Source organism: Hemicordylus capensis, chromosome 1 (genome assembly GCF_027244095.1).
Source record: "Hemicordylus capensis ecotype Gifberg chromosome 1, rHemCap1.1.pri, whole genome shotgun sequence".
NCBI lineage: Eukaryota > Metazoa > Chordata > Lepidosauria > Squamata > Cordylidae > Hemicordylus > Hemicordylus capensis.
In genome coordinates this window covers 454,645,533-454,661,371 of record NC_069657.1, presented here as the reverse complement: position 1 = coordinate 454,661,371, position 15,839 = coordinate 454,645,533, and the positions used below count along the sequence as shown (strand labels likewise).

Sequence of the window (15,839 nt, the reverse complement as noted above, 5' to 3'; positions counted from 1 at the left end):
TTCTCTAGGACTGGTTAACCTGTTTTATCACTGTGTGCACATTTTAGACTCCTTGGGGTCCTTTTTGGCCGGAAACAGGTTATACCATTTAACTCCTCACTTTAAAAAAAAAAAGTTTTATTGATTTTTCAGCAACAATACAGAGCACAGTCTAAAAGGACTATCTGCAGAACTGGAAATGCTATTAATACGTACAGTCCCGCTCTGTGACAAGAACAATTTGTCCTGAAAATTGGGATCTTTGTCCTGAAAAACACAATTCCAGGAAGGTTGCCCTCACTTAAAAGCACTGCCACATCAGACCAGAAAGTCCATCCAGCCCAGAAGCCAAGTTCCCCAAATGGCCAAAGAACGCTGAAAAACTGGAATAGGTTCGGAAGAAGGCAACCCACATGGTGGGACAGCTGGAAATCAAGTCCTATGAGGAACCGTTAAAGGAGCTGGATAGGGGTGGGCACCAAACCGGTTTGCCCAGTTCGGTTCAAGGCCGAACTGGAACCGAACCGGGCATGTTCTGTCCCCCGCTCTCAAACAGACACACACTCCCTCAAATTAGAGCCAATTCGGGGGGTTCTATAGGTTTTAAAATAATAAGAATATTTCTTGACAACTCACTGCCTCCAGGGGTGCTGCTGTGGCCACAGGGGTATCTCCGGGAGCTCCCCCCCCCACCAGCCTCCCCCCGCCCCCGGTCTCAAAAACGGCCCAGTTTGGGTCAGGGTAGAGAAAATGGCCCGAACTGAGTGATTTGATACCGGGGGGTGGGGGGAGGCCGGCGGGGGGAGGGGGGCCCGCTGGAGGCGGCCAGTTGCCAGATATGAATAACTTAACCTACAGCCGCCGTAATAGTCCCCCCCGGGACTGCTGTGGACTTCAAAAGCAAGCGCCGACGCTACTCAGGAGCAGCAGATGTGGAAGCAGCATTTCCACAGATCTCGCCCTTCACAACAATGCAGAAACCTGCAGAAGCTGTTTCCTTGCTTTGAAGTGGATTACAGTCCCGGGGTGGACTATTATGGCAATGGGAGGTTGTGCCTATGCCATGCTAAACCCCAAAACAGGACACAGGCCTCATGGTCTTAGTCCATGAACTAGCTGCTCTTTGCCTCCCATCAACAAGTATTCAGGACACTGGCTGACATCAAGATTATGTTACTCACAAGTAGCCCCATTAACTTCAATGGGACCACATGAGGTTAGAATCACAGAGGGTGACGTAATGCACAACCTGTCGCCGCTGTAATAGTTCACATCCACTGCTTCTGAATAGCATCAGAGCTTGCTTTTGAAATCCACAGCAGTCCTGGGGAGGACTATCATGGCAATAGTAGGCTGTCCATCATGTGAGCCGTATCACGTTACAGTGGGAAGGGACCTTGGAAGTCTTCTAGCCTCGCTTTGAAAAACTCCAGCCAAGGAGAGCCCACCACTGTGCAAGGCACTGCTTCCACTGCTCTTACCGTTGAAATTCTTCCCCATGTCTAGCCTACATCTGCTTCCTTGGAACTTCAACCCACTGGTTCTAGTCGTGCCCTCAGGTGCAACCAAGAACAAGCCCATTTCTTCTTCCGTACAACTGCCCTTCAGGTATCTGAAAGCAACTGTCTTGGCTCCCCTTAGCCTAGACATGCCCAGCTCTAGGGATGTGCAAACTAGCTCGACCTTGAGCCGGTTCGCCATTGAACTGGTCCAACTCGAGGTCAAGCTGAACCGCCCGGGCCGGCTCGGGGGCTCTAGAGTACATACATATATAAAATTATTTTAAAACAACTCGCTGCCTCCGGCAGTTCTCCCTCCCCTCCGCCGCCAGCCTCAAACAGCCCAGTTCGGGGCAGCATAGAGAAAACGGCCCCAACTGGGCCATTTGAGACTGGGTGGGGGAGGGAGGGCAGGGCCGGCAGGGGGAACCGCCAGTGGTGGCGAGTGGTTTTTGAAACATTTACTTACTTACTGTAGAGCCCTCGAGCCGGCTCGACCTCGATATTTGAAATACTTGTTGATGGGAGGCAAAGAGCAGCTAGATCATGGGCTAAGAGCACGAGGCCTGTGCCCTGCTTTGGGGCTTAGCATCGCACAGGCACAACCTCCCACCGCCGTACAAGTCCACCCTGGGACGGCTGTGGACTTCAAAGCAAGCTCCGATGCTGTTCAGAAACAACAGATGCAGGAACCGCTTCTGCAGGTTTCTGCAGGGTTGTGAAGGGCGAGAGCTGTGGCAACGCTGCTTCCACATCTACTGCTCCTGTTCTTGCTTTGAAGTCCACAGCAGTCCCAGGGTGGACTATTACGGCAGCGGCAGGTTAAGTTATTCGTATCTGGCTGTTGGCACACGGCCTCTAAACATGGAGTTCCTAGCTAATAATCGTGAGAGACCTCTTTCCTTCCCTGTGAATTTGCCTAACCCATTTTAGAAGCTACCTTATTCAGGGACCCTCACTGCATCTTGTGGCAGCGGGTTCTGTAAGCCAGGGCTTCCCAGATGTTGTTGGGCTACAACGCCAACATCCTCATCCACAAAGGCCTTTGGGGAAGATGCGAGTCATAGCCCAGCAACATCTGAAGACCCAAGTCTGAGAACCCATTTGACTCGCAGAACTTGCAGAATCTGGACTGCCGTTCAGTTAATGAGGTGCTGGGTAACCTTAGTGATCAGGATTTTCTCCAGGTCACCAAAACATGCAGAGTAGCTGCCGCCCACCAACCTCCAGGATGCATTTCTTGAAGAGCCTTCTGAGCTTGCTCAAGATTCCACCCCCCACGCCCATGTAACCAAAAACCCAGACTCACCGGAGACAGGGTGGGGATGGTCGACGTGGCGGCAGCCCAGCTGATGCTGGTGAATATGTGCGGCGATACGGGTATCTGAATGGACGGCAACGCCTGGGAGAATAAATAGGGGTGTATTAAAAAACCTGGTGCATTCCAAAACTACTGTGTGTTTTGCAGATTCTGTTTACAAGATCCAGCATGGTGTGCTGTTCGAAGCATGAGACTTGGACTGGGCAGACCTGGTTTAAAACCCCCACTCAGCTATGAAACTTCCTGGCTGATCTCTAGCCAGCCGCGCTCTCTCAGACGAACCTACCTCACGGGGTTGTTGTGAGGATAAAGGGAGCAATCCCATCCAAGTTCCTTAGAGGAAGGATGGCAGAAACATCCGAGTGGAAAAGACCCAGGTTTTTCAATACTTTGTTTTTTTCTTCACGCAACTGAAGGAGTGCGGAGATTTAAGACAGAAGTCTGTAATTATCATAATTATTGACTGCAAAAAAGTGTTACAACCTGCCTCATTGCCACTGTTCTAAGTGGCATATGAATTAATGCAGCAATCCAAAAGGTTCATCAATCATCATTAAAACATCACAAGAGGACAGCTTTGCTTATTGCAACTAAAAACAATTCATAACCAGGCTATGGAAAGATTCCAAGAGAATCTACAAAGAAACTGGCCTTTCAAGTATTTGGGAGATTCCTATATTGCAGAAACTGGCTTTTCAAATAAAGGGAGCTAAACAATCCAATAGGAAAAGTGACTTTTTGGAAGAGTGCCACCCATTAAATTACACATTTAGAAGCCCACATTGAGTGTTGTAGTTTATAATTATTTTAGAAATAGGTCTTGCATTCCTATATGGTCATGACTTTGTACACCAGAAGAGGTAAGAAACCAGACGTAAAGCTACAAAGCTAGAGGCACCTCAAGTGTTTTGTGGGACGTGAGTGGCTAACAAGCTGTACAAGAGGAGAGCTGGTCTTGTGGTAGCAAGCATGACTTGTCCCCTTAGCTAAGCAGTGTCTGCCCTGGTTGCATATGAATGGGAGACTTGATGTGTGAGCACTGGAAGATATTCCCCTCAGGGGATGGAGCTGCTCTGGGAAGAGCAGAAGGTTCCAAGTTCCCTCCCTGGCAGCATCTCCAAGATCGGGCTGAGAGAGATTCCTGCCTGCAAGATTGGAGAAGCCGCTGCCAGTCTGTGAAGACAAAACTGAGCTAGACAGACCAACGGTCTGACTCAGTATACGGCAGCTTCCTATGCTCTGCAGATCAAGACTTCCCCGGTATGAATCTTGCCCATGCCACGGACTCGCTTAGTGGCCTTAGGCAAGTTGCTCCCTCTCCACCTCAGCTGAATGTGGAGGTAACACTCACCTTACCGCAGAGGTTCTCAAGCTTGGGTCCCCAGGTGTTGCTGGACTTCAACTCCCAGCACCCCCAACCGTAATGGCCAAGATCCTCACGATACTGAATTCCGCACCCAGGGACCATTTCTGTGCTTTTATAGTGCAATCACAGAATCACACAGTACGGTATACAGTACAGTGTACACTAAAAGAGCAGATATGATTAACAGAAATGAGGCTCCCGTTTTCCAGACGGGGAAATAGGCAAGGACTCGGTTGAACTTAGATTTGAACCCAAATCCAATTCCAATACATACTACCTAAGGAGCAGCCCATGCCAGCTCTCACGGCACATAACTCAGCTCCATAATCAGGATGGGGCCGCAGCTCAGGAGCAGAGCATCTGCTTTGCCTGCCGGAGGCTGGTCCCAGGTTCAGCCTCCGGTAGCACCTCCAGGTAAGGCCGGGAGAGACTCCAGCCTGAAACCGTGGAGAGCCGCTGCCAGTCAGTGCGGACAACACTGAGCCAGAGGGACCAAGAGCCTGACTCCGTATAAAGCAGCTTCAGAGGTTGGCAAACTCTCTGTCCAAAGACGGGCATCACTTACCTGGTATGCATGGTCAGCCTGGATGTGCCAAAAGGAGCTGGGGGCCGACTGGCTGAGGGCGCTGGGGGGCAGGTGGGGCTCCAAGGGGACAGCTTGATCCAGAACGAGGGTCTCCGGCTTGGGTGGGGCCTGCTGGATGACAATGGGAGGGGAGCCCGAGGTGGGGCTGGCCGGGGCTCCTGCAGGCTCCGGGGCTGCCGCCGCTGCCGCCTCCTCCTCCTTCACTTGCATTTCGGTGTAGTAGAAGTCTTCTTCCCTCTTCCGCTGGTCAGAGTTGGCGCCGTCTCTGCCGTGGTGGAGGGAGACGGGGATGAGGCAGGGGCTCCCGAGGAGGGAAGCTGCTGGACTACAACTCCCACCATCCTCTGGGGCAGGGTTTCTCAACGTGTGGGTCCCCAGATGTGGCTGGACTTCAACTCCCATAATCCCCAGATCCAGTGACCTTTGATTGGGAATTATGGGAGTTGAAGTCCAGTTACATCTGGGGACCCACACGTTGAGAATCCCTGCTCTGGGGCCTTCTGGCCATTGAGGCGGGGGGCGATGGGGGTTGCAGCCTTAAAACATCCTGGGGACCCAAACTGGAGGGCCCTTGGTGTCAGGAATACGCAGAGCCACCTAAAAAGCTCTGGTCCTGAGTAACTCAAGAGAGTCCCCGTTTTTAACACATCGGTCAAATTAGAAAGGCGGGGGGGGCGGGGGGAGAGGTGGTAGCAGCAGACCCACTGGGGGCAGATGGGAGTCCTGCACTGGCCACCCCAAGGCAGACTTAGGCCAGAGGCCAACCCAGGGGCGTAGCAAGGTTGGAGAGGGCCCAGAGAGGAGATTTTAAAAGGCGCCCCCACCCGCCACTGAAGTTCAGCTCATGAAGTAAAGAAACCCTAAATGAGGCTGAATAGTGGTAACAAAAAGCATAGTAAATTAATTTATACACACACACACACACATATATATATATATATATATAAATTACAACAATGTGCCACAATAGATCATCATCCTAAATTATTTTTTTAAAGGTTTTGTAAATTGTGGACGATGCAAGTCATGCAATGGTACTAGAGCAAGACCTGCTGTTCTGGTAGCTCCCGGTCTTCACACTCACATCAATTTCGGAGGAGGAATACAACTGAAGGAAGCCTGGGCGGGTGCGTGGCTGGGGGAGTCAGTCATGTGACTTGCCCCTGCCCCCCCCACAAGGCAGTGGGCCCCCAGACCACCGTCTCCCCTTGCCCTATGAGAGTTACGCCCCTGGGCCACCAGTGTGCCCCGTGGAAGAGGGCAAGCAGCCAGCCAATGGCATCCTTACGGCAAATGTCTCTTCCGCGGATGCAGGCCTGCCTTTCAGGGCTTGCAAAGAAACCAGCTCTCCCCACAAGAGGGCCCCACAACATCACAGCGGAAGAAACCGAGGACAGCCAGCTTGCTTTTGCACCAGACAAGAGAGGCTGCAGTTCAGCCACCTTCAGAGCAGGAATGAGGGCGGCAATACCCAAATCCCAGTCTGAAAAGGGTGCCCTCCAACCCGCAGGCACTGAGAGGAGGGCCAGCCCCAAAGCAGGAGGCTTCTTCCGAAAAAGGCCTCTGTTGATCAGAGGGGGTGCTTGCATTTCTAGTCAGCAAAGCAGTCTAGCATATGCTCTCATGGCTTCACGGAACGGGATCCCTCTTCGGGGGGCGGGGGAGCAATTTCCTGTGCACTTTAGCCCCATTTGGACCTTGCACCGTACATGCGTCCAGGTGCCTGTACACATGTACATGGCCTTGTGTGCAAGACTGTGTCGAAAATGTACTTCTGTGCATGCGTTCGACATAACATGCGAAGACAACTCCCTGAGACTGGGACCTTTGCCCAATAAGAAGCCCCTGGGGCTGACATGGTGGGTGTCTGGGCCTGAGGCCCCTTCAGGCTGGTCAAGTAACTGGGGTGTGCAGCATGAGCCCCTGCGACAGGCAGGCAAGATACAGCCTCTGGACTGGTCACACCTGGTACACATCCCAGGAGCGCAACGTCCTCCCTTCGCCTGGTCAACAGCCAGAATGTTTTTGGCATGGCCAGCCAGTCTTAAGCATGAATTGTCCCCTTTGCTAAGCAAGGTTGGCCTTGGTTTGTATTTGGATGGGTAACTACATTTAGAAATATTTCGTTTCTAAATACATTTAGAAATATTTTAAAGAATAAATAAATAAATACGTGTGAGTGCTATCTGCTGTAAGATATTCATTCCCCTTAGGGATTGGGGGTGTAGCTCAGTGGAATATAGGAAGCTGCCATATACCGAGTCAGACCATAGGTCCATCTAGCTCAGTATTGTCTTCATAGACTGGCAGCGGCTTCTCCAAGGTTGCAAGTAGGAATCTCTCTCAGCCCCATCTTGGAGAAGCCAGGGAGGGAACTTGGAACCTTCTGCTCTTCCCAGGGCAGCTCCATCCCCTGACGGGAACATCTTACAGGGCTCACACATCAAGTCTCCCCTACATATGCAACCAGGACAGACCCTGCTTAGCTAAGGGGACAAGTCGTGCTTGCTACCACAAGACCAGCAATCCTGTGGTGGGAGAGCATCTGCTTTGCATGCAGAAGGTTCCAAGTTCCCTCCCTGGCAGCATCTCCAGATAGGGCTGTGAGAGACTCCTGCCTGAACCCTTGGAGAAGCCACTGCCAGCCTGGGTAGGCAATACTGAGCTAGGTGGACCAAGGGTCTGACAGGAAGCAAACGTGAAGCAACCTCCTGCATTGCTATGCTCCAGCTTAGTCACAGGCGCCGACTGAAGTCCTAACTTAAGCTCTTCTGCTCAAGCAACTGGTCTCTGGGTTGGAGCCCACATGCATAGATTTGGATATGGGTACAGCCACCTTGAGTCCTGACTCTGATAAGCCTAGACCTAACAGGCTCTCACAGAGAAGGGAGGACTTGCTCTCCGTTGCTCCAGAGAGCAGGGCTAGAAACAGTGGGTTAGAGTTACACGGAAGCCGATTCAGGCTAGACTTCAGGAAGAATTTCCTAACGACAGGAGCAGCTCAACAGCAGAACTGTCTGCCCTGTGCCACGGCAGGCCCTCTTTCATGACATGTTTTCAAACAGAGGCTGGGCAGTGATCTGTCAGGGAGGCTGTAGCGGTTTCCTGCATGCCAGGAACACCCCCCCGAGTCCCATCTTCCTGAACCACCACTTCCCGGGGTTCTCTCGTGCCATTTGTTTCCATGCACGGGAATGCCGCTGAACTAATCCTGGAGACCCCTTACTTACCCCAGGTGCTGAGTCTTCACGTGTCTCTTGATTCCGACGATGGAGCGGAGGACCTTGCCGCAGCCCGGCCACAGGCATTTGTACATCACCTTCACCGAATTCTAGAAGGGCCACAGAACGAGGTCAGTCAGTGGCACCGGCGGCTACTGGGCTCCCCACAGCTGACCAAGGGGGAACCTGGATTCGGACCACAGCAAAGGATGTCAAGGGATCTCCCCCGCCCTGTCCCAGCCCCCAGGAGCCCTACCTTTCTTTTCCGGGGAGCAGGCTCCTCAAAGAGAAAAGGATCCGAATCCGTCTCAAAGCCGTCGTCCGCCCGAGGGGAACTGAAGGCCTCGCTCGAGTACTTGGGGCTGGCCTCGGAGTGGGGGGGCGAAGGGGTGGAGATGCCGCTGCCGCCGCTCCAGTGGCCACTGGTGGTACTGCTCCCCCCGTCAGACATGTCGCCACTTTCCTTCCACACATCGCACCCCGCTTGGGAGGCTGAAGGACCGAAAGACAGACAGGAATCGCCGTGAACCACTGCAAATCCTCCGGCAGGGACGCTCAGCCCTCGCCCACAACAGCACTCCATCGCTTCTTAATATTTACAGCATTCATACGGAGACATGCAAAAACATGCAGACAATGCCAGATAAAATATATCTCAACAAGGGCTGCACGAAACTTCTGGGGGCTAGTGGCCGGCGTCGGGGAAGCTCTTTATTGACCAGCAGAACTTCCAACTCTCCCACATGGCTAACCAGAAACAGAATGAAATGTGAGCAAGCAAATCTGTAAATATAACCCGGTTGTGCTTTTTAAAAAAGCACAGAATATATGCACCATTGGTTAGACCTCTAAAAGTTTAACAACACCCGCAATAATGGCAGCTGCCACCCTTAATCAGACAGACTGATCACATGCAAAAGCTTCGTAAACAAAACGAAAAAGGCATCTGCTGATTAACTGGGCAACATTTTTTATCTATTAAAAGCGGCTTGGGCCTCACTCCCTGAATAACTGCCATGAAACTCCCAGATCAAATCATGAGAAACAGAAACATGCTGGTTTCAGAGGCAGGTTCCAGCTTTCACCCAGACTACCAGAAGAATCTAAAATCCCGGGAAAAGTTCTTAATTTTCTGGAAAATGTGGAGGAACTCTCTCATTTGAAAACACATGGGGAATGATACCTTCTGACAAACTTTGGCAGCTTTCTTTTCTCGGGTCTCTCGCACATGCTAATTTCATTCTCTTGGCACTCAGCTTCACAAATTCACTCACACTTCCATGGTGCAGTAGTCTCCAGAGGAGAAGTGACGACCATAACTAGGGTTGGTCAATTCCAACATGACACCAGGCCACACTGAGCACAAACATGCTTTGCAAGCCTACTTCAAACCACAGTTTTTATGACTACACTACACTGCTTTTCAACCAAGTTCCCAAAGTGGTTCACATAGAAAAATAAAATTAAAAAAAATACATAAGATGGTCCCATTTCCCCAAAGGGCTCACAATCTAAAAAGAAACACATAGTAGGCACCAGCAACAGCCACTGGACAGGTTGGACAGGGCCAGTTGCTCTCCCCCTGCTAAATACAAGAGAATCACCACTTTAAAAGGTGCCTCTTGGCTCTCTCAGCAGGCAGTTTCAGATTCCAGTTTGCCAACCAAATGCAAACCACCATTAGTCAATTCAGACAACACGCCAAACTAGGATTAAGGTTGCTTGACCATAGTTTGCTGTAATGTCTGGATTAGGGTTCTTGGGCGGTGGCGGGGGGGGGGGGGATAAATTCACTGGTGCAATTCAAGCCTGCAGCCTGGGGAGGGGGTGGAATAGAAGAAACCCTCTTGCTCCTAGTTTCCACAGCAATCTCTCCACCTTCAATGTGAGCGTGCCTGTTACGGAGGCCTGTAGGGCTTTGCGTTTCCCACGCTGGCAGAGACCTATTTTTAACGCCCCGTGCCTTGCCAAGATCCAACGTGACTTCTAGAACCTAGGAAGCGCCTCTAAATAAAGACACCAACCCTCCAGTGCTCCCGTGCTCAGCACTCCCATAATAGGCCTGAGCATCCGACCAGACCCGGCAGCAGAGGGTCGGGTTACACGTGTGATGCTCGCGCTCGCTCGCTCTCACTCCGAGAATGTAGACGGCATCCCCGACTCAGCCAGCTGCCTTTTAAGCAGCTGTCTGCCGGCAGGGGTGGGGGCGGGGAGCCAATGCCAACCAACAGCAGCCTCAAGGGATTCAACTCACAGCCTTCTTGCCAATTGTTTTTCAAGGAAAGTTCTCCGCGCTCCGCTGCGTGGTTTGCAGTCGGGGTGAAAACTAGACCATCTGAAGTGAGCCCGGAACTCTCCACCCAGGGTGCACTTACAGAGACAACCTGGGTGCCGGCATATGGGGGCACTGAACACTTTCCCCACTTGCCAACTCTCCCCTGCAAACCCCTGCAGCCATTTAAGAGTCTCCACGCCCAGCAAGAAGCCTGGGAGGGGAAGAGCTGCAGGGAAAGCACCAAGCATGTGCATACACTGCCTTCTCACATGCACCCCAGCAAATGCTTTCCGCCACCCCCATATTATCACCGCATGTCTGCCACTGCCGGCATGACTCACACCAGGAAGGTCTGTGTTCAAATCCCTGCTCCGTCACGAAGTTCATGGTGAGAACATAGGCCTGTCGCTTTAACCCTAGTCAGATATGCGCATGTTGTGTGTGGATGACGGTAAAGGTGAGTTCATTGTAAAAGGGGATCTAGGGTTCCTGTTGTATCAAACATAATGTGGAGTAACTGTACATGCGTACAGAGGCGTATGCACATCCGCTGTAGACAAGAGGGCCAGCTCAGACGATATCTCACCAGCCCATGTGATGGGCTAGGAGGCCTCACTTCCTTGGCCTCCTAGGGGATGATCCAAGAGCGTGCCTCTTGCAACATTCTCCAGGACATCCCGACACTCTCCCAGGATGTCCCTTTTTCACATTTGGGGTCGGGGGGAGAGATGTTAGTTCAAATACCCTCTCTGGTGTGCTCCAAATACCTGTTTACACAAGTATTCGGAGCATGCATAGAGGGGCCATTTGGACATGCCGAGAGGGCCCTGGGATGTCCGCGGAAGATACCCAATCAGCACACTCTCTGCACTTCCCCTTTCTATTTGGCTGTGTTGTTAAGTATCGTCCAAATCGACCCAAGGGCTCAGGAAGGCCAAAGATGATACACAAAGGAACTGGATTTCCCAGATTAGTTTGGATTAAGCTGTCAAATGTCGCTGAGGTCTCTAGCATGCCTTAATAACACAAAAACAGCCCTGCTGGATCAGGCCCATGGCCTATCTAGTCCAGCATGCTGTTTCACACAGTGGCCCACCAAGATGACCCTGAGAAGCCCACAGGCAAGAGCCAAGGGCCTGCCCTCTCTCCTGCTGTTGCTCCCCTGCAACTGGAATTGAGAGGCATCTTGCCTCTGAGGCTGGAGGTGGCCCGTAGCCATCAGACTAGTAGCCACTGATAGACCCGTCTGCCAAAAATCTGTCTAAGCCCCTTTTAAAGCCACCCAAGCTGATGGCCATCACCACATCCCATGGCAGAGAATTCCATAGATTAATTATGTGCTGCGTGGAAAAAGTACTTCCTTTTGTTGGTACTAAATTCCCTTAGTTAACACTGTGCATGGGAGCCAGGCTTCCTTGGCACAGGACACTAAGCTGTCTTAAGGTGCTGAAGCATCAAGCTCACCTGGGATGCTGGCATCACTGTTAGGGGGGCTCTGCACCACAGGGCTACAGGACAGGCTGGTCAGGACCATGGCAGCCATCATCTCATCCATGTCCACAGCAGCATCCGATTTCCTGCAGTGGGAGAGAGGAGGGAGAAACAAGGAGTCCCCTGGAGCTCAACGCGGCAACATGTCCTGGAGAATACAGCACTCGGGTTGCACCTGAGAGAACCCAATTCAGTTCTGTTTTGCACAGCAGATGCTGGCTTTGATGGGTTCACGTAGGAGACTCTGTGGGCGGATTATGCACCCACATAATGTGGGGATGAGGCCATCACTCAGCGGTAAGGCACCTGCTTTGCAGGCAGAAGATGCAAAGGCTCAGTTCCAGCATCCCCAGCAGGGCTGGGAGAGACTCCTGCCTGAAAACACTGGAGGGCCGCTACCAGCCAGTGTCAAGAATACGGAGCTAGATGAACCAAGGGTCTGACTCGGTAGAAGGCCGCTTCATAAGTTCACGATGCTTGCAACTGTTTCCTCGGCTGCTAGGCCCAAATTAAAACTCAACAGTCCTCCGATATTTTTAATAAGCATTTAGGAACAAGCATGAAATCAAGCCCAGCCCAGCCAGACCCCTTTCCAAAATCCCTACGGGCAATGTTGTTGAAGCTGGGATCTGCGCTCCGCTCAGCATTCTTGCCTCTCGCTTCTCCAGGAAAGAGATCCATAAAGGGTGCTTTTAACCGGATGAATTATTTAAACAACCCCCAAGAGCAACGATTTGGAACCTGGAGTACCAGGAAAGCAGCAGACATGGCACTTCACTGTCGATTTTAAAGAAAAGGCATTAGAGGCGTCGAGGAAACGCCTTTCAGATTTCCAGGGGTGTCGACTAGACTGCAGTTGTCTGCCTTTGCATGCGGAAGGACCTAGGTTCCATTCCTGATATTGCAAGGACAGAAGGGTCTTTTAAGCAGCCAGTAGCCCTATTCACATAATGCATTCAGCGCCCACACAATCTACGCACACACATACAGATCAGTGTGTACCAGCGTTCCCTGTAACAGGGATCCCCAGATGTTGTTGACTACAACTCCCATTATCCCCAACTATAGGCCACTGCAGCTGGGGGTGCTGGGAATTGTAGTCAACAACATCTGGGAACCCGTTACAGGGAACGCTGGTATGCATGTACAGTTGTTCACACATTATGCCGAACACATGTACAGCAGTACACTTCCTCCTGCTACCTGTATTTGAGACAGTCTGTATCCCGATTCACTTTTTAAATGAATGCATATACAGCAATTCACACAAACACATAGACATGTGTACAGCCACCTGTGCAACCTAATGTCTGAATAGGGCTATTATGCCAGGCCAGTAGACCTGCTTTGGGTTCTGCTCTTTGGAGATGTTAGGTTAGCCTTCACCAAGAGCAAGGCTTTTTCAGTTGCAGCCCCAGAACCCTGGAATGTCATTTTCCAGGAGATCGACCTGTATTCCTCACTTGCCAGTTTGGGAAGGCGGATGAAGGAGCTTTCATTTTGCCAAACCATTCGGGCTAGGCTTTCAGGATCGCTTTTGCTGGCTTTTTCTGGTTTTGGTATTTATTTATTTATTTATTAGATTTCTATACTGCCCCATCCAAAGGCTCTGGGTGATGCACAAGTAAAATACAAGAACAAACACCATTTAAAACAAACAGGTTAAAATAACATAAAAACAAATTTAACACTGTTCAGAGCGATTTAAAACCAATTAAGAATACTTAAGAACAACTTGGAAACCTTGGAAGCCCAGGCCAAACAAGTCTTTAGGACTCAACTGAAAGCCCACAACGAGCCTAAACTACGGATATCTGCCGGGAGTGCATTCCGAAAGCCAGGATCAGCTACAAAGAAGGCCCGGCTCCGAGTCGCCACCAGACCGGACCTCTCCAGATGACCTGAATGTGCAATGGGGATCATACAGAAGGCGGCACTCTCTAAGCACCTTATGTAGAACTAGCCAACCCCACACAGAGCATCTGTACGGCACTCTGGAGCCGGCTGTTTCCCCCTCCCTCTTCCTCCTGCCTCGGTCTCTCCTCTCTTCCCCTTCCCTCCAGCCTGTACTCTCCAGCCCTCCTCCCCTCCCGTGCCTCCACACACACAGAGCCGCCGTTTTTCCTCGCCCCCATCCGCCTGCCACTGCCCTGGCTTTTCTCTCCCCCCGCCCGTTGCTGCCTCTCTCTCCCCCTGCCCACTTCCCGCCGCCGCCTTTCTCTCCCCCCTCCTCTACCCGGCCACCACCGGCACTTTCTTCCCCCTCTCCTCAGTTCGGAACTCTTGCAGCGTGCCGTGAGAGTTCCGTCGCCAAATCCTGGGCATGCATGTCCCAAGAGAATTAGATACCTGAAGAGGTCACATTACATCCATTTTAAAAGAACTACACCAGCTATCAATACATTTCCGGGCGAAATACAAAGTGCTGGTTATTACCTATAAAGCCCTGAACAGCTTGGGTCCGAGGTATTTAAGAGAAAGCCTTCTTCTTCATGAACCCTGCCACCTGTTAAGATCATCTGGGGAGGTCTGGTTGCAATTGCCACTGGCTCGGTTGTTGGGGTGATTTGAAAACAGGCCTTTTCTAGGGTTGCCCCAGGACTTTGGAATGCACTTCCTAACAAAATCAGAGCCTCCCCTTCTCTAGACGTTTTTAAGAAAGATCTGAAAACGTAACTGTTTAATCGGGCTTTTAGTTTATAGTTTTAAAGTTGAAAGCTTTAGAGTTCTTATCTGTATTCTAAACGGCTTTAATTTTGTTAATGTTTACATTGTTGTGTTTTTAGATTGTGAACTGCCTAGGGTCTTGCATATGGGGCAGTATAAAAATGTGTTTAAAAAGTAAAAATAAAAATAATATTTGTTTTATTGTAAGAACTTACTTGCAGCTGAAAAGCAGCCCGTAAAAATGATGCCTGTAAATAAATCCGAGAATGACAGAAGCAACCCCAACACATACCTTTTTGGCACGTCGATATTCCTAGAAACTGATCTTGGCGCAGATTCCATGGCTGCTGTGGTGGTCGGACTGTGGTCCATTGCCACGGGGACCGCACTGTAGCCCATCGGCATGGGAGCCTCATACTCCATCTCCAGGGCTGGGAGAGGCGATACCTGGGCCTCGGCCAGCCTCACTTCCTTGGCTTTCCTGCAGACATGAAACCCTTGTTCCACGAGGAACACTTTCACTTCGTTATTCACAGGGTCATGGTGGTCCACCAAAGCGGCATTTTCTTGCCCATTGTAGAAGACATAAACCTATACGGGAAACAATGATTGTTATTTATAGTTGCAGACCAGTCTACAACTCAGGTCCAATTTTGTAGCCCTACCTTTCCTTTTTCAACACCACATATCCTGGGTAGGAATGGGCCAGACGCATGGAAGTTGGGTCTACCAATGGCAACAAGCCTTCAAAGTAGAACCTCCATATTCAGAGGCAGTATATACCACTGACTGCCACACAATGAACTGAGGATACCATCAAGCGATCTTCTCAGAGACATCTGCTGCCCATCATTAAGCACAAGGGGCAGAATCCAGACTACGTTAGTCACGACTAAGTCTCATTGATTAATAGAACTTAAGTCAGTCATGATGAAGTTGCCTCATTTACTTCAAAGATGCTTAAACATGACTGACTAACTTAAATTGGAGCCTGACCAAGATGCTGAATCAGAGCAGGGGGCCCATTGCAGCTGCAGATGGTAGGAGTTGTAGTCCACCACCACCTGGGGAGCAATGTTTAAGAGCCCCTGGATTAGAGGCATAACTAGTACTACTACAAATATTTATATACCACTTTTCGAAAAAAGTTCTCAAACATGTTTATACAGAAAAACAACAACTAAAGATGGCTCCCTGTCCCCAAAGGGCTCATAATTTAAAGAGAAACATAAAAATAGACACCAGCAACAACCACCACTGGAGGGATGCTGTGCTGGGGTTGGAATGGGGCAGTTGCTCTCCCCCTGCTACATACAAGAGAATCATCACTTTAAAAAGGTGCCTCTTTGCTCAGTTAGCAGGGGTGATAACTGTTGATACAGCCAGGCAGTTCGGGGGAATCTTAGATAGTTTTTATTGTTTGCAAAGGGTGGT

At 50.7% G+C, this 15,839-nt stretch overlaps 1 protein-coding gene across 2 annotated transcripts in view; it reads right to left on the bottom strand.

Moving 5' to 3' along the window:
- The window catches only part of ZNF395 (zinc finger protein 395), a 55,329-nt gene that overhangs the window by 13,220 nt on the left and 26,270 nt on the right, over positions 1-15,839 (bottom strand). For both annotated transcript variants that reach the window (XM_053249364.1, XM_053249357.1), the window contains exons 3-8: positions 14,698-14,996; positions 11,712-11,824; positions 8,229-8,464; positions 7,982-8,082; positions 4,731-5,016; positions 2,788-2,880 (exon numbers count right to left, since the gene is read on the bottom strand). In XM_053249364.1, the coding sequence (XP_053105339.1) occupies positions 2,788-2,880; positions 4,731-5,016; positions 7,982-8,082; positions 8,229-8,464; positions 11,712-11,824; positions 14,698-14,996 (1,128 nt within the window). The remainder of the gene's footprint in view (positions 1-2,787; positions 2,881-4,730; positions 5,017-7,981; positions 8,083-8,228; positions 8,465-11,711; positions 11,825-14,697; positions 14,997-15,839) is intronic.